Source organism: Anabrus simplex, chromosome 1 (assembly GCF_040414725.1).
Source record: "Anabrus simplex isolate iqAnaSimp1 chromosome 1, ASM4041472v1, whole genome shotgun sequence".
Lineage (NCBI taxonomy): Eukaryota > Metazoa > Arthropoda > Insecta > Orthoptera > Tettigoniidae > Anabrus > Anabrus simplex.
In genome coordinates, this window is record NC_090265.1 from 1,458,812,340 (window position 1) to 1,458,835,440 (window position 23,101).

Here is a 23,101-nt window from a genome sequence, read left to right on the forward strand (position 1 = left end):
CCATGACACACAAAATCTACAGAGGATACTATCTTATTTAAAAAAATGAATTCAGCCCTTTTGGAATGACAACTCTTCAATTGTAATCATTTAAGTAGATGAATGGAAATAAAAATTTGATCTATGCCTTTTGGGGTTCCAATACCCTGGTATGAACAACACAGCCATGCAGTTATTGAAAGCTAACAAAATTTAATATTACATTTGCATACGGTGCGTACCACATGGACATCAACTCCCCATCCCAAGTTCCCTTTGCAATTACAAGGATCTGCTCAGAACAATCCAGATAATTTGATACAATTGAGGCGTTGAGTTGTAGAACACATCTTGTCCATCATAGGTGATCTTGGAATAATCGTGGTGATGATGATGATGATGATGATGCTTGTTGTTTAAAGGGGCCTAACATCTAAGGTCATCAGCCCCTAATCCACTGACTAGAGTTTAAAATAAATGGTGATGAAAAATGATTATGAGATTAAAACAAACAGTGGATCTAATTTGCAATGCCTTATTTTCTAATAAAAGTATAGAAAATAGAGGTGATCATGGAATAAGGCATTGCCTGGAAATACAGATACATATATATAATTCCATGTCAGAAGTTAAAATAACACATTAAAATACGCAAACACGAACTAAAATAGAGTGAAAGGGATAAAAGCGCAGTTAATACAAATACACTAAGACAAAGTACATTATTACATGCGATAAAAAAAGACCACTATCCCTCATAAAACGGATGATGAGGTCTGCTGACTGTTCGTCATCTTGCAAGACGAGGGACTCAGAAGTGTTAGCCTACGGCGCAGATCGACCAGGTCCACGCACTCCGTAAGGATGTGTACCACGGTAAGATGATCGCCGCAAGTACTCACCGGAGGGGGTTCTCCTTTGGGAGTGCGTTAGTACACCGTGGCCGATCCGAAGCATGAAGGGAAGTCCTCCATACCTTTGTTGTACATTTTATCGCTCTCAGCTTATTTGGAAGTGGAGTGACCTACCACTCCATCACCCAATGGGACATAACCAGATGTCTCAAATGAGAGCGAATGTCACTTGCTGGAACCTTGTAAAGCAACGGGGGCAGTATTACTGCCTCCTTGGCAGCCTTATCTGCTAACTCATTTCCCTCTACACCCATGTGGCTTGGGAGCCACATAAACGTGATTCCGGTGCTGGCATTCGAACACCCGGCCAGCAGGTGCTGGATCCGCTGCACCAGAGGGTGCTGAGGGAAACAGGTATCAATAGACTGTAGCGAGCTCAAGGAGTCAGTACACAGAAGAAAGTGTTGGCGCTCGTCGGACAGTGAATACCGCAGAGCTTCACAGACAACATAGAGCTCTGCTGTGTACACACTACAGGTTTCCGGGAGAGCAAAAAGAAACTTATCAGTGTCGACAACGAACACACAGCCCACTTTCATGTCTGTTTTCGAGCCATCTGTGTAAACGACGACTGACCCTGGATACCGACCAACAACGAACAGGAAGAGCCTCCGATAAATCGAAGGGTCCGTGCTTTCCTTTGGTCCAGTGTGCAGATCCAGGATTATTTCAGTTACCCCACTTGGTTGTCTGACAAGGCAAGGAACCGAAGGTACGTGAAACAATCTGTGGCTGTTATCCAAGTGTATTCCGACCAGCCGCGTTGCTCGAGGACAAGCAGCGTACAGCCGACGGTGTCCATTGTTGAATACGCAAGGATAGCTTGGATAGCATCTAATGGAAGGATCTGCTGGCACCTCAGGTGTAAAGATGGCACACCAGATTCAGCGAGCAGGCTAGCTATGGGGCTTGTTCAAAAAGCTCCCGTCACCAACCTAACACCATTGAGGTGGATGCTGTACAGTTTTGCAAGGACGCTTTGTTTTGCTGAGCCATATGCTGCACTGCCGTAGTCTAACCTGGATAAAATATGTGCCCTATAGAATCGTAGGAGCACCGTGCAGTCAGCTCCCCAATTACTGCTGCAAACAAACTTCAAGATATTAAGCTTCTTGATGTATTGCACTTTTAGCTGTCACATGTGTGGCTCCCATGATAATTTACTATCGAAAAGGAGCCCAAGAAATCGGCAAGTGTTAACTACAGGAACAGCGACATTTCCTGAATAAAGTTCAGGATGAGGGTGAAGAGTACGGTGCTGACAAAAGTAGACAACAGAGGTCTTTGCAGTGGAAAACCGAAAGCCATATTCTAAGGTCCACTGCTCCACTCTCCTAACAGCTTGCTGTAATTGTCGCTCTGCAACTGCCATATTACACGGGCCATAGTGTAGAGCAAAATCGTTCACATATAGTAATGGTATTAGTACTGCTGAACCAGCATCAGCGACAATAGCGTTTATGGCAATCGCGAACAGAGTGACACTAAGAACCGATCCCTGTGGGACTCCATTTTCTTGAACGCGGTATTGTGAATATGCCCTCCCCACTCGGACACGGAATAGATGGAGGGACAAAAAATTTGAAATAAATACCGGCAAGTGACCTCAGAATCTCCATTGATGCAGGACTGAAAGGATACCATATCGCCATGTGGTGTCATATGCCTTTTCTAAGTCGAAGAAAACAGCTATCAAATGCTGTCTGTGGAGAAACACATCCTGGATAGAGCTCTCCAGGCATACCAAGTGATCAGTGGTCGAGTGAGCGGCTTGAAAACCACACTGGTATTCGGACAAGAGTCCTAGTTTTTCCAGACACTACACAAGTCAGCGATTTATCATCCTCTCAAATAGCTTACACAGGCAGTTTGTAGGACAAATAGGTCTGAGACTTCTTGCATACTTAGGATTTTTGTCATGCTTGAGGTCAGGAATGACTGTGCCCCCTCGCCAATGAGACGGAAACTCACCCTCTATACATATTCAGTTGAACACACAAAGGAGATATAGTACACTATTCTCACTAAGGTGTTATAACATCTAGTTATGTATATTGTCTGGTCCAGGAGATGTGTCCTTGCAAAGCGCTAAGGCGCTGCGGAGTTCCCGGAGCCAGATATATCTGTGAAATGACTAGCTAGATGTTTAGAATACCAATATAAATGGTCCGTTATTGGACATTATAAATTTTCCAGCTAGCTCATTCTTGGTTGCCAGCGTTTCGCCCTCGTGTGCTAGGGTGGGCTCATCAGTTGGTACCTAGTACACCTACCAATATGCTGGCTAGTGCATACCGTGGAGGCCACTGCGTAGGCTAACTGGAGCCACCGGCAGTGCCAATGCACTAAGAGACTTTGTCTCATCACTAAAAATTGATGCCTGCTTGGCCATCAGATGATATAGATGTTGATTCCCATAGGGAATCTGAAATATTTGTCCTGAATGAGCAAATTTATAATACCAATATAAATGGTCCGTTATTGGACAGAGTGGTTCAGTGACGATACTGCCTGCATTGGAAATTCCCAGTACAGAAGAGGATCCTTGGATACCCGAAATACGTCGAAGCTTAGTCCACACTTGGGATGATGGAGTATGTGATGTCATAGACGACATATCTCTCTCCCACGAAGCTTTCTTACTTTGGCGAATAAGAACTCGCGCCTTAGCGCAGAGTTTTTTAAATGTTACCAAGTTGACCACAGTAGGCTGCCTATGACAACGTTTATGAGCGCGACGGTGTTCTTTGATAGCTGCTGTAATTTCGGCGTTCCACCAAGGAACAAGTTTTCAGTGAGGAGTCCCTGAGAAGGAGGGAATGGACTCCTCAGCAGCAGCAGCAGCAGCAAGAATAACTTGTGTAATGTAAGTTATTTCCTCGCTGACGGTCCATCAGGTATCTTATTACAAGTAACAACTCTCATTATTGTTCCGTATTGAAGATAACGTTAGGCATAGAATTTCAAGGATAATTTAATAAAAACCACCTATTCAATACTTTCCACGCTTAATGTGGTTTGAATCTACATTAATTTATGTAGACTTATCAGGTCAGGTACATGTTTCACCCATTATTTTGGGCATCTTCAGCCTGAAGACAACCTTTAGGTCAAGGTTTGAGACCTTTTTAACCAATATATACAAACCAATAGATACAATATATACAAACATTAATAATCTCTTAAGATTAACATGCCAGGATAATAATTTTAAAAAATGTGAACTAAACATAACTGTGGGTAACGTAAGTTAATGGTGTTTTCACACTTTAAAACTTGTCGGTCCTATTCTATCTAATTTGAAAATATGTACAAAACTAAAATGGATCTTCTTTCTCTATCATAAGTCTTGGGTAGAGGATATTACATACCGGGGTTCATTTGACCCCTATATCATATGTTCTTGATGTACTGTAACTGATGTCAGGATGTGTTGTCAACAACAAGTGGAGATTTTGATTATTAATTATAGGCTGGTCAAGATTGAAAATATAAATTTAAATTAACTGTGTTTTAACTTGGCAGTTCTATTCTATTTAACTTAAAAATATGTTCAAAACTAAAATGGATCTTCTCTATCATAAGTCTTGAGAAAGGAGGATATTGATACTGGGGCTTGTTTGACCCACATATTTAATTTTCATGTTCTTGACGTAACTAATATTAAAATGTGTTGTCAAACACTAGTGGAGATTTAAAACTGATTGTTATAAATAGACTGGTCAAGAACGTTGTTGTGAATGAAACTGTAAGCGTCTTGACTTCGGGTCTCATGTAACGTCAAGGAATTGTCAAGAGTACAATATTAAGCTGTTTCTTAGTTTTAGGCTGCTGCTTAATTTAGAAGGAACATCCTATACACTTGATACAGTCTTGTATGAATATCATTCCCGTTGATCTGTAATACAGATAATATTAAGATCCCTCCCAAAGACCAAGCAACACAATTCCTCAAGACCGTATGATGACCTGGTCTGAAGTCTGTCTCCTGAATACAGACTATACTCACCACGTACTCACTAATGAGCTGACGCAGCTCAGCAAGATGCCTGTCATAACCATTACAATTCCACTGTAACAGTGCCATAGTGTGGACTATAAAAAGAGTGTCAGGTTATGAGTGAGATACTCCTAACTCTTTAACTTAAACACTATCAATATCAACATCTACATCCGTAGATGTAGACGACAGTTCGACGTCCATCCCAGCATAGACAGACGGCGGGGTAGATGCCCAGACGTTCCACAGTTTCGGGGGGCGGAAAGTGCCCCTACGAGGGGAGCATGCAGGTTTTAGAGCAGGCGTACCTGCTGGCGCAGACTCATGCCCTCCGGAGGGCATGATTTCCCCTTTGTAGGAGAAGTGCGGGAGCGCCCGCTCCTCTTTCTGCCTTCTTTTCGAGTTTAGACGGCTGGGAGATAATTTCCCAACCCTGGTCAATGATGCCGCCTCTGCTGGCGTGGGCACGGCTTTCGCCGACCTCTTAGAGGGGGGGGGGGGGAATTTAGCCTTCGCCCCTGCTGTGCCAGCTTAAGACTACCAGCCGGTACAGACTTCTTTGCTCTCAGGAGAAACAGTCGCCTTGGGCGCAGCGACTACAACGGGTAACGATGTCGTGAAAGACGAACCTGGAAGACTGAGCTATCATGGTGAAGTCTAGTGTACTGGCAGGTTTATTCGTGGAATTAAACTTATGGCGCGCTTCTCGGTAGGAAAGACCATCCAGGGTCTTGATCTTCTGGATCTTCTTCTCACTCAGATATGTCGGACAGTTCCAATCCCGAGGAGATTGAAGACCAGAGCAGTTAGTGCACCTGTACGGAGTTGTGCACTCTTCCATGCCATGAGCTACTCTTCCACTTGTACCACACACAGACTGATTCAAACGAGATACCATATGTCTGAATCTCTGGCACTGATAGCATCATATAGGAGGTGGGATGTACGGCCTCACATCGCAACAATAAGTTGTTCCCTTGATTTTGCCTGGCAACACCACAACTTTAAAGAGACAATGAAGGCACCAGTAGCAATGTCTTCACCGTTGACCTCGCGCGTAATGCGCCAGACGTGTGTCACGCCACGGTTTTTCATGTCCTCCAACTCTTCGTCAGTGTTCAAAATAAGGTCGCGGTGAAAGATGACTCCGCGAACCAGATTCAAGGATATGTGCTCCTCCACTCTGACAGGAATTTCGCCAAAGTGGTCGCTCTTAAGCAACTGATCGGCTTGCAGTGCCGTAAAAATCTTCAAAAGCAAACTACCGTTGCACATTTTCTTGAGATCCTCAAGTCCGCCGTAGACGCCTTCAATGTCTCTACTAAAAAGGATAGATTTTACCAGCTTAAAATCGTACCCATCGGTTCTGGTAGCAACCAGAAATCTATGGAAGCTGGATCCCATTCCTTTACGCTGCACATGTTCCCAGGGAGTTGAACCTCTCACGGAAGCAAAAGGTGGAGGACAACCTTGGGCAGGTCGATTAAATTTCTAAGCTATGCCCGAAAATCATCCTCCCCGAATGCCACCCACTCCTATCAGGGCTCTCTGTAGCCAAACCAAGCTGCCAAGGCAATACCCACCTGGTCATAGCTGGTACTGCCCGGGGTCTGATGTTGGGTCGATGCCTGAGACAATGAGCACTAGGACTCCCTTCCTCCAGTCACCCGCAACAGCATGTACCCCATAACTTGTAGAGAGCACTAAATATAGAGAAAAAAATAATGAACAATTAATAATAATATGTCCTTCTGGCATTCGACTGTGCGGGGACCTGTGTTGTCAGGTGGATACTACTGCAAGGGTACATGACGTTCCCACTCGCAAGATCCCTGGGTGGTCACAAATGCGGGTTTTTGGGCGTAACCGCACACGTAAGAGGCCCATCTTGGAGCAGCATGCACATCAAAAATTTTGAATAGGTCTACAACTAACCCTCAAAAAAATAAAAAAATAAAATAAAAAAAATAAAAAATAAAGAGGGGACCATGGCTACATGACCCTTTTATTTGCCTTCTATGATAGGCAGGGATTACCTGTGAATGTATTCAGCCCCTCCCATCCACAGGCGTTCAACACATTGTACCAAACCACAATCCATGTCTGCGCCTAGGTCGCCCCTTTTAGTTGCCTCTTACAACAGGCAGGGGATACCACAAGTGTATTCTACATGTGCGTCCCCCACCTGCAGGGGGTAAATTAAAATAAAAGTAACTCCAAAAAAGAAACGCATTCTCTCCAAATGTAATAGGAAGAAAACATATGACCCTAGCTATCTCATTAATATTAAATTATATTATGAACAATCTAAACCCTATCTAAGTGATGATTTGGGAACGGTAATTAACAAGCTAAAAACCATTGCTGGGGAAAGCGCTCCCGTTAAAAAGAAGAAAAAACATGCTTGGTGGAATGAGGAGTGCGATGCAGCGATTCAACACCGACACAAGGCATGGTTGATTGATCAACAACGGAAAACAGAATAGTCACACAAAGAACTTGTTACTGCTAGACGACATACGGCTAAAATCATCCGAAGGGTTAAGAGAAATTATCACACGGAGATGTTACACTCTATTGACAAAGCATTTACTCAACATAAGACAAGAGATTACTATAAAACATTTCGGCAATACCAAATTAATTATACTCCCCCAACATTCCTAATGAGAGATACTAATGGAAAACAGGCACATACTAATCAAGATAATGCGGAAATTTTAGCTAGATACTTTGAGAACTTACTTAACAGTGAGGAACCTTCAGAATATCTGCAATATGACACACATTCAAAAAATAGGATACCTTTAGAAAAGGTTACACCGCCCGTTTATAATGAAGTACGAGCAGCAATTGATTCCCTTAAAAATTATAAAGCACCGGGAGAGAACCAAATCGTCGCAGAGGTATGGAAGAATGCTAATGACCAAACCGTTCAGAATCTACATAAACATCTTATAGATATTTGGAATTCTGCTACAATGCCTGAAGAGTGGAATATGGCAATAATTCAACCATTGCATAAAAAGGGCGATAGATCTGATCCAAATAATTATCGGGGAGTATCATTATTGGATATTACATGTAAGATTTTATCTAAGATTATCTATAACAGAATACAGGGACATCTTGACTGTGAACTAGGGGAATATCAAGGTGGATTTCGTCCAGGAAGAAGCTGCCCTGACCAAATCATCAGTTTAAAATGGATTATGAAACATCATAGTTCTAGAAACAAAAATTTAGTTATTACGTTTGTTGATTTTCAAAAGGCGTATGATAGTATACATCGTGAATCACTGTTGAATGTCCTTCAGGAATTTGGTCTACACTCCAAACTTATTAGCCTGATTGGTATGACTCTTAAGAATACTCAATCTAAAGTTAGATTCAGAAATGAGTTACCTAAATCATTTGCAATTACAACAGGCCTCCGCCAGGGAGATGGACTTTCACCATTATTGTTCAATTGTGTATTGGAAAAGGTCATGCGAGAGTGGACTAAGGTATGTCCTCCAACTGTCAAAATTGGCAAAATTTTCAAACTAAATTGCTTGGCATTCGTGGATGATCTTGCGATACTGGCAAATGGTTTCGAAGAGGCTGAAGTTCCAATTGGAAGAACTTGCAAATGTAGCGAAAAAAGTTGGATTGCAAATTTCGTATGATAAAACAAAAATAATGCCTACTTTCAGAACTTTAAATTCAGAGCTATTATTAAATAATAATAAACGAATTGAAATTGTAAGTACATTTAAATATTTGGGTGAAAATCTCACTTGGAATTGCAATGAAAAACCATCAATAGAGAGCAGAATATATAAACTGAAGCAGGCACAACGGATAACTTGGCCTACATACAAAAAAAAAAAAAAGTCTTTCGATTAATGCTAAATTTAGGCATTATAACTCTGTTATTAAACCAGAAGCAACTTATGCTTGTGAAACATTATCTAAACTCAATACTAGATCAACAACAGAACGCTTACAACGAGTTGATCGAAGGATACTCGGGACGATCATAAACAAGAAACATCAGGTGGATGGACATTGGAGAATGTTGCCGAATGAGGTTATCTATCGGGAATATATATATATAAACTGAAGCAGGCACAACGGATAACTTGGCCTACATACAAAAAGAAATGTCTTTCGATTAATGCTAAATTTAGGCATTATAACTCTGTTATTAAACCAGAAGCAACTTATGCTTGCGAAACATTATTTAAACTCAATACTAGATCAACAACAGAACGCTTACAACGAGTTGATCGAAGGATACTCGGGACGATCATAAACAAGAAACATCAGGTGGATGGACATTGGAGAATGTTGCCGAATGAGGTTATCTATCGGGAAAGTGAGTCTATCACAGACATGATGAGAAAAAGAAGAATTGCCTTTTTTTGTCATATATTTCGACTAAGTGATAACAGAGTTTAATTACTTTTGGAATAGTAAATCAAAAAACAATTGGTTTAAAGAAGTCCAAAGTGATTTGGAGGAGTTGAATATTACCATGCAAACCATAGAAAACAGAGGCGAGAAAAGTATTTTGAAGAATAAATGCATCAGGCTTCCTCTGACCACTGTACAGAGGAAACAATATGTTATAACGGATGCGGAGAGGGCAGCCAGGTCAACCAGACTCAAGACTTTTTGGGAGAAGAAAAGGAAGACAAATTTGTTGTAGTCTGATTTAAGTGCTCCAATGTGGGCGTGAACTCTGTAAATAAATAAATAAATAAATAAATAAATAAATAAATAAATAAATAAATAAATAAATAAATAAATAAATAAATAAATAAATAAATAAATAAACCATTTTTAATGTTAATCCCAACCCAGCACGAGATGAATGAGGGGAATGGATGATGGTGGTGGTGGTGATGATAATGTGTCTAACATGAAAAAAAAAAAAAGTTGTCATTATTCAATAAATTAATTTGGACACAGCAATTTCTGCAATCAACTAACGGATGATACGAGTTCTGCAGACAATAAATATGGTTGGTACGAGTTTTGGTGAAAATAATGTAACACTGAATGTAAAGGGTAATATTATGTTAATATTAGTTAGTATTTTTAATATAACAATACGAAATTATGCTCAAATGGTTTTACATGTTTTACTTTAATTGTATATTGAGTATTTAGTCCAGAGGCTGGTTTGTGCCTCAACAGCTCTGCCGTCAGCTGTCATACATGGCTCAGGTGTCACTGAAGAGGTGTACTAGGGAAACGAGGAGTGAGGCAGTTTTCTGTTGCTTTCCTCACTGAGCCAGAAGTTGCTGTTACATATCAGTCTGCCAAGCTCACTGAAATGACAGCACCAACGGACCCCATGAGCAACATTTTCACACCATTCTTAACAGGGACTGGCTGCATAAGGAATGACATCACTAGCACCACTCATACCTCAGTCACTTTCATGTTGTCAAAGCCAAGGATGAGACAGAGAGGTAAATGAAAGTAACAAATTTGTTCTAGCCCACACCAGAAGACACAGAGCAGTGTAAACACTAGGTCTTGCCAGCAAAGGCATTACTTTAATTGCATTAATGGTAAATGGAAGAAAGTAGAATCTGTACACATTAAATAAAAAACTATAAATACTGTACACAATCAGGTATTGAACATCTCTGTGAAAAATTTCTTCTTAATTAGTTTCTTCCACTATTGGCATCTCAGCTTGAGTATTCATTACACTTCTACAATATGACAAGTCTAAGGCATCCATTCATTACCAAAATGTTTTTAATTTTACTTTTTTTAGTTAGAAATTTGTCCACATCAAATAGTTTCACAGCTTTTACTTAAACTCCATTCTGTCTGTACTGGTTGTGGAGAAAGATTGTCTAATGATGTCCTACTAACAAAGGTTTTGAATAGGTGGACCTTTCTCTACCCTTTGATAGTGATCAAATGTCAATACAGACCATAATGAAATCCATAACTTATGAGTAATGATGTCCTATGTTACATTTAGAAGTGCCTTTATCAGAATTGCAAAGCACTTTGCCTCCCACTAAAATATTACCTCTTTTACTTCTAGAGAAAATTAACTGCTTGGAGGGAGCAAACTTAAAAGTGTCATTGTATAGGTGGTTGCAGCACTTTTCCAGTGGTGGTCTTCCAGTCTCGTATTGGACAATTTGATGCTAGATGCCTTACACCACCATACAGGATGAATATTTTGTTATAATCTTCACAATTTATGGCATGTTTGCCTTTCAATACTTTCAAACACTAAATTTAAATGTTTTTGAGGTGCTTCTGAATATAACCATTTTGATAACATAACTATGAAGTTTCTATTTTACCCATGGCGACAGTCAGTAAAAATTCTAAAGATATTAATGAAATCAACATGGCCTAGTTTTTCAGCAATATTGCTGATGTAATTTCCTTTGAGCCTTTCTTGTGTTCATGTCCACACCAACAAATCGTCATCAAGTCAGTGTTCTGTGCAACTGCAGAATCTCCTTCACAGACAGTGAAGTTATGGTACAAATGGCAGTTGTAATAGGCCTACTGACTGGATATGAATAAGACAGAGTTTTCCACAACAAAACACATGGCTCAGAAATACAGATAAGACCAGTTTTGTAGCACCCAAGAACAATGAGGATAGTGTGAGCTTTGCAACAACGGCCACTGGATGACAAGTTTTGCAGAAAACTGTGTTTTGTACACATTAATTATATATGGATAAGATATGTTTTGTTAACTAAAGCTGTTGGATTCATGTCCAGAAATGACCAGTTAAACTGAAAATACAGCTAACTTAATTTTTTAAAATTTTGGATAAGATAAGTTTTGCAACTCAATGCCTCATTTATAGTCCAAAAACTAAATAAATTCCTTCTTAGTTGAACAATCTAGACACCAACTTAGTGAGATACCTTCTCGTCACTAAACTGCAAGCTGAAGTATGAGAGAACCAACTACTACTACTACTACTACTACTGCAGGGAAATACGTTTTGCGAATACTTTGCTTCCTCACAGATGAACGAAGACTAATCATGATTTCTCCAATGCAATTTGTTTCTTTCATATGGCAAAAAGCCACATGATATCACTTCAACAACAACAACAACAACAACAACAACAATAATAATAAATACTGATCAAGACTAGTTTTCCTCAAACTTACTTTGACAAGATGCACAAGAGTTGAGACAATGGCACAGCGTAGCATATTGTGCTCTGCTGATTCTTCCCACAATAAAGGCAGGTACTGGATGAGCGAGCCTGAATGAGGACGTATCGCAAACCCAACACGTTCCACAATGAAAGACAAAACATACAATACATGCATCTGCAAATAAAGAGAAAGAATTACAATTTATATAGTTAGAAAATACCCGGACAAAGATTACAAAGGAAATCACTCCCAAAAACAGATAATCCAACATACACATCAGTAAATCTGTGGCTTGGTTCTAAAAGGGCCAATGTCAAAAAACCTGTTTTTGAGCTATGAGCATTTGAAGTTTTGCTTATAGTTTTCCAATTATTTTTTTCAACAACTAACTTTAAATAACTTTTTACTTTCTTTCTGGAAGTCACCTTATTTTCTATCGTATTCTTTAAAAATTTCCAGGTCTCTAATCTTTATTGGTAATCTAACATTATTGGCAAGGGCTTATTTAATTAAACATTAACTGTTCGTTTAGTACTTAACAGAGACATTTGCCCTTTTAACATGCTGCAAGCCAGGATAAAATGCGTATGTCAGTTAATATCACAATTTTGATTAAAAATGACATTGGCCCTTTTAGAACCAAGCCACAGAAATATTCTTCTCAATAATAAGTAAGAAGTAAGAAATATGAAAGTAGTTAGAATGATGCTAGTACAAACAGGTGGGAAGATGGCAGGAGGGTACTTGGAATAAGGAGATAAAAGCTGTTAGGAATGAACTTTATGGATGAGAATATTTCTACACATCACCTTTGGAGGTAATGATTAGGCTTGGTTTGCATAGATTTAAAGACAAGAGGTGCAGAACTGAACAGAGCTAGTGGCAAAATGTGCTTCCGGAATATGTTCACACCATAGACAGCCTTGAAACTCTCCATCCCCTAGTGGAGCTGGTCCTGGAACGGGATTTATAAGGAACGATCAGTGACTAGGGACACGTCAATGCCCTCGTGGGGTTCAACCTCAGTTTCAGTCAACAGAGCAAAGAAGCCCAATGACAACACAAGCTTCACCTACTGAAGGTGCTGCGCAGAAAACACAGCCAGTGCTCACCCAAGCAGGGCTGCCAAGAAAGTGCATGAAATGGACAAATGTCATGAACGAAGACATGCAGATCTACTACAAAGTTATGAATTTTGGAGTAAATGTTAACTAGATACAGGCAGAAACTTTACAGAGAATTCACCCAAAAATATCCTGACATTTTAGTGTAAGAACAACGGATAGCTGATCAATACAGAGTGATCTTAAAAAACAACTTGATCCCTCAGACCAGACTCAATATGACTGCTCAATGAATAAAGCACGAAATGAAATCTGAATCAATGATGATAGTCCAAACACAAGTACTGAGAGCCAAATTTGACCACCTTATCTCGTAATTCTGAAGAAATGCAGAACAACAGACAACACAAGGAACCAATACAAGATACCACTGGTCCTGACCCTCAAAACCTAGATAACAACTTGATATTGTAACTGGAGAACTTAATGAAGGGAGCCAGTATGGAATTTGAAGGTAAGATCCAAATTTGAGACCAAAATTACCGAAGGTTAAAATTTATAAGAAAATGGTAAATGTGATAAACAAAAATGTGCTTCCGGAATACGTTCACACCACAGACAGCCTTGAAGCTCTCCATGCGCACATTTACTGTGGAGCAGTGACAGTCGTTAGAGCAATGGGCACTGACTTTAACACCGAAAGACAATTGCACGGACAAGCTGGCAAAACAATAACAATTCCGAAGTGGGATAGGAGACTGAACAATCGTATAGAAGCCATCAGACAAGCTATTGCTCGTATGGAAGAATACATTAAAGGTTAGTCAAAGAAGCTGTTGAAACTGGTGAAGCAGATTATGTACAGGTACCAGGTTCACATAAAGTATGAGAAAAATGTTACTCTTAATCAGGTCCTGGATACAATTAAGCAAAAGTTGCCAGTATTTTCATCCAGGCTTGCAAGATACAAAAAAGCAAAGAGGAAACAAGATAATGCACTATTTGACCAAGCTGAGAAGTCATTCTATCATAAATTTAAAAAGACTCAGACTTGTTCAAACAGATTATCTGACACAGCAACAAATTCAAGAATTTTGGGAAGACCGATTCTCAACTTCTGTCAACTATAACAAAGACAAGTTGGATAGCTGTGGAAGAACAGACGTTTTTGCAATGTCAAAATATCCAACATGAACCCCTGATGACTGATTTTGTTACAAGCATTATTATAAATCTCCCCAACTGGAAGGCACCAGGACCTGATAAAATTCACAACTTTTAGCATTAAAGATTTTGGAGTAGGCCTACCCATGAGAAATTAACAAAGTTCATCAATACAGTGGTGACCGATCCATCACAAATGCCAACATTCTTAACTCAGGGGATCACATACCTTCTCCAAAAAGATGAGGAAAAAGTCAATGATCCTGTGAGATATCTACCTATTATGTGCCTCTCCACACTGTACAAGATCATAACACCATGTATAACCAAACAAATCTGCAAGCACTGCGAGCAGAATAACATCATTGCAATACAACAGATTGGATGCCAATGCGGTTCGAAAGGATGTAAGGAACAACTCATCATTGATGCAGTTGTATGCAGATAGGCCAATACTATGCATCGCAACCTGTGCATGACATACATAGATTACAAGAAAGCTTTTGATTCTGTGCCACACAGCTGGCTACTAAAAGTGCTGGAGATTTATAGAGTTGATCTACAACTCTATCAACTTCCTGTCTCATGCCATGCTAACTTGGAACTTGGAGCACAAGAATGCATTTCAATACATCTACAGGACACATTGAAACAGATACCATAAGCATACAGTGGGATTCGAACCCACTATCTCCCAAATGCAAGTTTAGAACTATGCAACCCTAACCGCATGGCCAACTCGCTCGGTTCTGGCTTTCAAGACTTACTATCGAGATCAAACAGTTGGCTATGTGAACATGCCATTATCACACTAGAGAACCACCAGGCTGAAACTATTAACAAACCATTCTTAATAGGTCTGATGCACAACAAGTTCTGTACGGTGGTGGTGGTGGTGTTGGTGGAGGTGGCTTTTATTGTTTTAAGAGGAAGTATAACCGGGCATCCATCTTCTATTAACACTCATCAGGGGGAAAAAATGCAAGGGGTCCGAAACTTCAAAAAATGAAGGTACTGGCCAAACAAAGATGAGGGCCATGAAGGACATGAACATGTAAGCCTCCCTAGGTTTCAACGCCTAATACTATTGGGGTTAGAAGTGAATAAGAGTTGACCAAGGGATGTCTGATAGGGAAGATGAAAGTGAGGAGCCTGGCACAAGTGGAAACAATGTCAGGACTCAGCTAAGCGCCCCATGCTCACCAACCCACACTCCCATGATAGAGCCTCTAGGGCCCCTTATAGTTGCCTCTTACAACAGGCAGGATGTTATGGATGTTATTCTTCCGCTCCCACCCACAGAGGGAAGTTCTGTACGCCTCAGATGACATGGTAGGAGATCAGGGAGAAGCAGTTCACTACCCTATGACTCATTCACAGCTCTTGGACTTTTCTGTGCATATGCTCTGGATAATAATTGGGGCTATGGTTATGCTACTTCAGAACATGAAATCATGAATACTTTGTAATGACAATGGGCGTAAAAAAGGCCATCACACATTAACTGGAGCTAAGATATTAACAGGATGAAGAAAGGACGAGCCCATTTTTATTTCCCAGATTCTACTGATACCAACTAATTACCTGCCTGAATTCAGTTCCAAGTATGGATAAGCTTTACAGTGATTACGAGTAAGTTACAAGGTCAAGATGCTGAAGGCTGCAGGTGTAAACTTCTACTTGAGTTGCTTCTCACACTGCCAGCCAGGTTATCTGTTCCTGTGTCAATAGTTGCACTTCTCATATTATTGGTACAAATTGGGGTAGAACACAAAACGTCTACCAGGAAGCATTGAGTTAGCATGACTGGAAGACTATGAATCTGAATCCTACAGTAAAATGTAGTGCAGCTGAACCTTAAACATAATCAATCTGTTAACTATGGGTCTTCTTCTTTCTTCTTTTCCTACTGCCTTTTCCCACACCTGTGGGGTCATGGGTGCGAACTGCGTCGCCAATGTTGGCTTCCTGACGCCAACCCTATAATGAAGGGATGTAAGCACTATTGCGGGTTTCTGTGGTGGTTGGTAATGTAGCATGCTGTCTGAATATGATGGGGAGTGTGTTGGAACGGACACATACACCCAGTCCCCAAGCCAGAAGAATTAATCAGAAGAGATTAAAATCCCGACCCAGCCGGGAATTGAACCCAGGACCCCCCGAACCGAAGGCCAGTATGCTGACCATTCAGCCAATGAGTCAGACAATCTGTCAACGATGGGTATGTGCAGTTAATTTAAAAATCAACAAATACAAAGTACAATTAAAAGAGTGTCTATGCCCAAAATATGTACCTCAGCCATTTTGGAATAATCCTTTTCCCTCCTATGTTTTCTGAGTCATACCCTTCTATCAACTTCTAATTCTTTCAGCCAGTTTTTGTCATAGTATAAGATGCATTATGAAACACTTAACTTCATAACCTAATAAGTTAAAAACATTTTTCCGGATTGAACTGGGATTCACAATTGGAATTGAGGAAAAGTTCAACCTAATCAATACTAAGTGTGTCGAATAAGATGTTTACAACATGTTATTTATATAAAGTACCGGTTTTTAACTTTTAACTTATAATGAAAAAGTCCACCAGGCAAAATCCAAGGCATATCAATATATGGGCAAAAAAAAAAAAAAAAAAAAATTGCAAAATTGGGCAAGTAAATTCACTTTTTGAAACAATATTTAATATGTTATGTATCCTGCTCATCTTGTAACTTACAGCTGAAGATGACTCTACTATGCATCAAAATTGGTACTTTTTGAACGAATAAATAACATGTTGTAAACATCTTATATGACACACTTAGTATTGAATAGGTTGAACTTTTCCTCAATTCCAATTGTGTTCATAACCTAACCTAACCCCATGGCACTACAGCCCTGAAGGGCCTTGGCCTACCAAGTGACTGCTGCTCAGCCCGAAGGCCTGCAGATTACGAGGTGTAATGTGGTCAGCACGACGGATCCTTTTGGCCATTATTCTTGGCTTTCTAGACCGGGGTCGCTATCTCGCCATCAGATAGCTCCTCAATTCTAATCACGTAGGCTGAGTGGACCTTGAACCAGCCGTCAGATCCAGGTAAAAATCCCTGACCTGGCCGGGAATTGAACCTGGGGACTCCTGGTAAGAGGCAGGCACGCTACCCCTACACCATGGGGCTGGCACTTAACTTCATACAGGTTCAAAATTCAAAAATTTGTATGCAAAGTTTTCTCCATATTTAATCAGTACTTTTGGATGGTGCAATACTGTTCAGAAACAATGTCCTGGTTGCTCCTCGCAGGTTAGCAAGAAACGGATCGTCTCTCACCCCCCACCAGAATCTTTCCTATTGCTGCACACCTTGGCAGTCCTTTCTTTTACCTTGGGGATGGGGATAGAGAGATGTAGCTTACCATTTAGTTATACTTTGTGATTTAGAGTGGAAGGTCTACCTCTTTTCTGGTTCCGAGCACTCTGGATGTTCCTACCTACTTGTGTTACAAGATTCATCTTGAACTTCAGATGGGATATTTTAAGGCTGGATTGTTGCGTAATGAGTAGGTAGATAGGTGTTCATGATGGATTCCTCCAGAAGCAAAAAAAAGAATTTGAGCAACACATTACTGACTTCTGGATAACTTTGTATGAGCTCATGTAGTGGTCGCCTGCTCTGTGGTGTATGGACAGCACGCTTGGCTCGTACCTGGGTTCGATTCCCAGCCAGGTCAGGGATCTGAGGGCTGATTCGAAGTCCACTCGAACTATGTGATTATAATTGAGGAGCTATCTGACTGTGAGATAGAGGCACTGGTCTAGAAAGCCAAGAATAACACACAGAGAGGATTCATGATGCCAACCACATGAAACCTCATAATATGCAGGCCTTTGGGCTGAGCAGCGGTCTCTTGGTAGGCCAAGGTCCTTCGGTGCTCTTGCGTCACGGGGTTTGGTTTGATTTGGTTCAAGTAATGGTCAGAAACATCCACTTCTATGTACGTACCGATTATAACCACATATCGTCGTTGTGCCTACAAAAACCGCTATGTAATAATATTTCAGCTTAGAACTTTGACCACAAAGGTTCTGTCATCTAAGGTACAATACTGCATGAACTATATCAATGAATTTTCATTCTAAGTGATACATGTGCTGCAGTTCAGTATTTCTCCCCTCAACACTGTCACATAACAGTATTTTGAGGTGCAACAACGATATAAAAGCAGGCCAACAACGATATAAAAACAGATTTATCTACAACTTCAGCTCCTCTCCTTATTTTTCTTTTCAATAATCCACAGGAATTATCGTAGAATGTTGACAACATGGCAATAAATATCTTGTTTCTCCAAACTAAACAGGAGACATCGTCCTTTTTCACTGCAACAATGTCATGCTGCTTCATTTTCTTAGTTACTACTTATTTCACTTGGAAAGGTAAGCCTTTCCTCATGACCATTACAGTGCCAGTAATGTGGACTATTAAGTTTCAACAGTTTGGCAGCTAGCTTGTAGCCGGTGTAAAAACTGTTTGTGTTTCATTGATAGCATGCAAAAGTTTTGTAACCTAGTGGATGACAATCCTGGTAATGAAAGGTCCTGGTAATGAAAGGTAAATAAGGTCTAATGAGCCATAGTGGTGTGAAAGTACCAAAATAAGGTTCCATTGCAGAAGTACTGTATATCCAATAATACAGTCCGAAAGTGCATAAATACGAAGTTTCCACTTGATTAGTCAAAACCTACAGTGGTTTTGTCAACATTTAGTTTTTTCCCTGGGATGAAAAATTGTATTTCACTTCAGAACCCCTTTATTGTGGCCTACCTGGTCAGTATGAGGGGAGGAGAGGTGAAGATACCAAAATATTTGCAAAAATCAATCTCTAGAAAACATTGTAAAACAACTGCTTATCTAACCAATCCTCTCCAAAGTAACCTTGAATTTCTGCCTTGTTGTTCATGGAGGCCATACATGATGTATATTATTATTATTATTATTATTATTATTATTATTATTATTATTAATGATATTTGTTTTACTTCCCACTAACTACTTTTATGGTTTTCAGACATGCCAAGGTGCCGGAAGTTTGTCCGGCGGAAGATATTTTACATGCTAGCAAATCTACCAAAACAAGGCTGACTTATCTGAGCACCTTCAAATACCTCCAGACTGAGCCAGGAACGAACCTGCTAAGTTGGGGTCAGAAAGCCAGCGTCTCAACTGTCTGAGTCACTCAGCCCTGCGTATTATTATTCCCACATTTATCACTACACCGATCAAGGCCTTCAATTCTTCAAATGTGAAATTCTTCTATGTACACAATATAGACCTCTTTTGAAGTGGAGTGTTTCGCTGAATTCTTAGCTTCACTTTTCACTGATCTCATTTTCCATTGAGGTTAAGAGGTGGTCTATAAAAAATAGTTGCCAGTACTGTAATTCTGCCCAAAAAGGACATGTAAGCAAGCCTACGTTACCTGTTTTCCACCATCTCCAAGCAGTTTTTGAATGTTGTATGTGCTGGTTAGGTTTGGGATAGTGCAACACATTACCACCTCCTCCATAACAAGCATCACTGTCGTCATTTTATTTTATTTTTTAAAATAATTTATTTCATGTCGCACAGATAGGTCTTATGGCGATGATGGGATAGGAAAGGCCTATGAATACGAAGGAAGAGTCCATGGCCTTAATTAAGGTACAGCCCCAGCATTTTGCCTGGTGTGAAAATGGGAAACCACGGTAAACCATCTTCAGGGCTGCCGACAGTGGGGTTCGAACCCACTATTTCCTGGATGAAAGCTCACAGCTGCGCGCCCCTAACCGCATGGCCAACTCGCCTGGAGCTGTAATTATTACTGTCATTCAGATCTCGTTCTGACATTATTTTCACTACTTGCCTTGAAAAGTTGGTCACTTCCGTAGTCACACTCTGTAATTTGAGCTGAAACTGATGCCAATATTTCATTCTCTGTCATGCTAGACACCAGCATTTTCTTGTAATTGCTTGCCATTGAGCATATACAGTACATCGGTAAGGAAACAGAGTACTGCTGTCACTGCATTTGAAAAGTAGCTGTCTAAATTTAGTTCTGTCATAATCACCGGTCATTCTATTTGAGTTTAATGCACATACTGATGCATAAAATTCAATATAAAGTAACACTTAGCGGAAACAGAAGTGAGTGCAACGTAGTGAAATGTTGTGTCAGCGCCTAGCTGTCGCCAAACTTTAGGTAGGACCGTATATGTCACAAACTGCGAAGGGAAAAACGCAGTGCTATGACACTGTAGAAAATAGTAACTTCCAGAGGTCTTGCGTAGAGAACATCCTTACAGTGGTAGGAGGGTCACGAGAGCCAATCAGGTTAAAACACATTTGGGAGGAATGCTGGCAACTTCTAGACAGACAGACTGGATGTTATAAGTCGGAGATCTAGGGTGTAGTGAGAGAGAGAAGCTCTGTAGCCGTGATCAAGTTCATATTAGAGATAAACCTGGTAGCCGTGGTGGAGTTTGCATCTGGGAGAAGCACCAACAAACATATCAGAGTGAAGTCCATACAGGGAGGACCTCGGTGGTTAAGAAAAGACTGAGCACGAAGGTAGATGAAAATGCTAGGTGATGTGAAGCTGAAACAGAGAACAGTTCTTTTTAACACTAGGTTGTTGGAGTTAGCTGTATCGAAAAGGTCAGTAGAGACAATAACTTTCACTGAGGGAATTTAAATGAACAGGAGTATGATAAAAAAGGAAAGACTTAGACTTCGAGGTGGTTTGCCTCTTCACTTAGAAGTCCAGAGTTTGAGTCCGTGGATCTGCATTTCCATTCAAGTAGTTGACCAGGCGCCGGAAGCTGTATTGGTATCCGCAATAAGGAAGAAAGAAGTAAGTAAAGTAAGCTAGGGGCTTTACGTCGCACCGACACAGATAGGTCTTATGGCGACGATGGGATAGGAAAGGCCTAGGACTTGGAAGGAAGCGGCCGTGGCCTTAATTAAGGTACAGCCCCAGCATTTGCCTGGTGTGAAAATGGGAAACCACGGAAAACCATCTTCAGGGCTGCCGATAGTGGGATTCGAACCTACTATCTCCCGGATGCAAGCTCACAGCCGCGCGCCTCTACGCGCACGGCCAACTCGCCCGGTGGAAGAAAGAAGAGAGAAGAAAGAAGGCATCCAACCAAGCTAACTATTAAATGTATTTAAGAGACTGAAGAGTGAGAATGTACTTCAAGTTATTTTCAAAAGGAACTGTAAATACTTTTAGTTTTAATCATTGATTTGTGATTAGGGAGTTCCCTCACTAATGACCAGAAAAGTATTTTGTAAATATGAAAAGTGTATGTAGAACTATTAAGAATTATTAATATATGGTAAAATTTTTGGCGATAGGTAGGGGCCGTAATTTTCGGTACGAGTGATTCAGACAAATTTGTTTCATATCTTCGTTCTTGCCTTCATATGACCTTCTAGGTACTGAAAGTACTGTATTTTAGCAAAATGAACTCTCAAAATATAGCAACATTTGATTTACTGCACAAATTGGGCAAATAACCACGAAATACACCCAAATTGGTATGAAAAATACAAAATAGTAGCTCTCCAATAAATGTTTAAATGCTTCTGACAACTTGACTATTGTAGTTTCCTTTAGTCACTTGATATCACTGTATATTCTCTACAAAAATGCACACAAAGCGATGCGCACTGTGTATCGGAAATACGAGTATTCAGTTCCGCAATCTCGAAGGTAATCCATAAAGATCGATATCTGTTATCGATTACACCAAATGGCGTTGTGGTCTTAACAAGACCGATCGTAGATAGAGCAGTGCGCAGTAAGAGTTGGCTACTTATGACCCTGTTTTTGGCAAATGTCCAGCATTTAAGTATAAAAATGCCGAAAACTAAAGTCAAAATAGGTTTTTCAAGGCCCGAGCAAAACAACAGTGAGGCGTTCTATGTATTTGATGCTGCAAGAAAGATTCTAATGTGTAAATACTGTAATGTTTGTATTACATGGAAACGAAAAGACTCGTCCGATAAACACTGCAGAGAAATATAAACACACTCGAGGAAGAAGAATGAAGCAAATGAACATAATTCTATGCAGAAAACAACAATCGGCGATACTTCACACACCGCAAAGAAGTTTAAGAGAGATGGAGATCAATTTGTAGTAGACACAACAAAATCAATCATGTAAGCCAACATTTCTCTAGAAAAATTGGATAATTCTGGCATTAGGAAGTGAATGAAAATAAAGGAAAGATAAATAATGCTGTCTTTATTGTTAAAATGTAATGGTATTAGTAGCCATATTGTAAATAAATTGCCTGGTTGAGTAGTAATAATGATATTGTTTTTACGTTCCACTAACAACTGTTACGATTTTCAGAGACGCTGAGATGCCGGAATGTTGTCCCGCAGGAGTTCTTTCATGAGCCAGTAAAACTAATGACACGGGGCTGACTTATTTGAGCAACGGACTGAGCCAGGATAGAATCTGCCAACTTCGGCTCAGAAAGCCAGCGCTTTAACCGTTTTAGCTGGCCAGGGAGCACCAGCTTATCTATGAACATCTTCAGGGCTGTATGGCTTAACAAAATGCATTGAAAGCACATCTGGTAGAGGAGAAGAAAGAAGACATTGTAGTGAAGTTTCAGGAGGTTTGATAGAAGAATACAGTGAATTTGTATCCAAGTTTTCGCAAGCTTTATGGTTTCCAGCATCTAATGTGGACAGCAAGAGGGGCTTCCTTGCTTACACAAAGATACTTTCTGACCATCGCACAACTCTGCCTGCTAATAATGTTGAAACATTGCTAGTTTGTACTTTGGAGAAAAG

At 40.2% G+C, this 23,101-nt stretch overlaps 1 protein-coding gene across 4 annotated transcripts in view; it reads right to left on the minus strand.

Annotated features, from left to right (window-relative positions):
* Positions 1-23,101, minus strand: part of LOC136858420 (importin-11) — a 403,457-nt gene that overhangs the window by 140,024 nt on the left and 240,332 nt on the right. For all 4 annotated transcript variants that reach the window (XM_067137950.2, XM_067137948.2, XM_067137949.2 and 1 more), the window contains exon 12: positions 12,052-12,216. In XM_067137950.2, the coding sequence (XP_066994051.1) occupies positions 12,052-12,216 (165 nt within the window). The remainder of the gene's footprint in view (positions 1-12,051; positions 12,217-23,101) is intronic.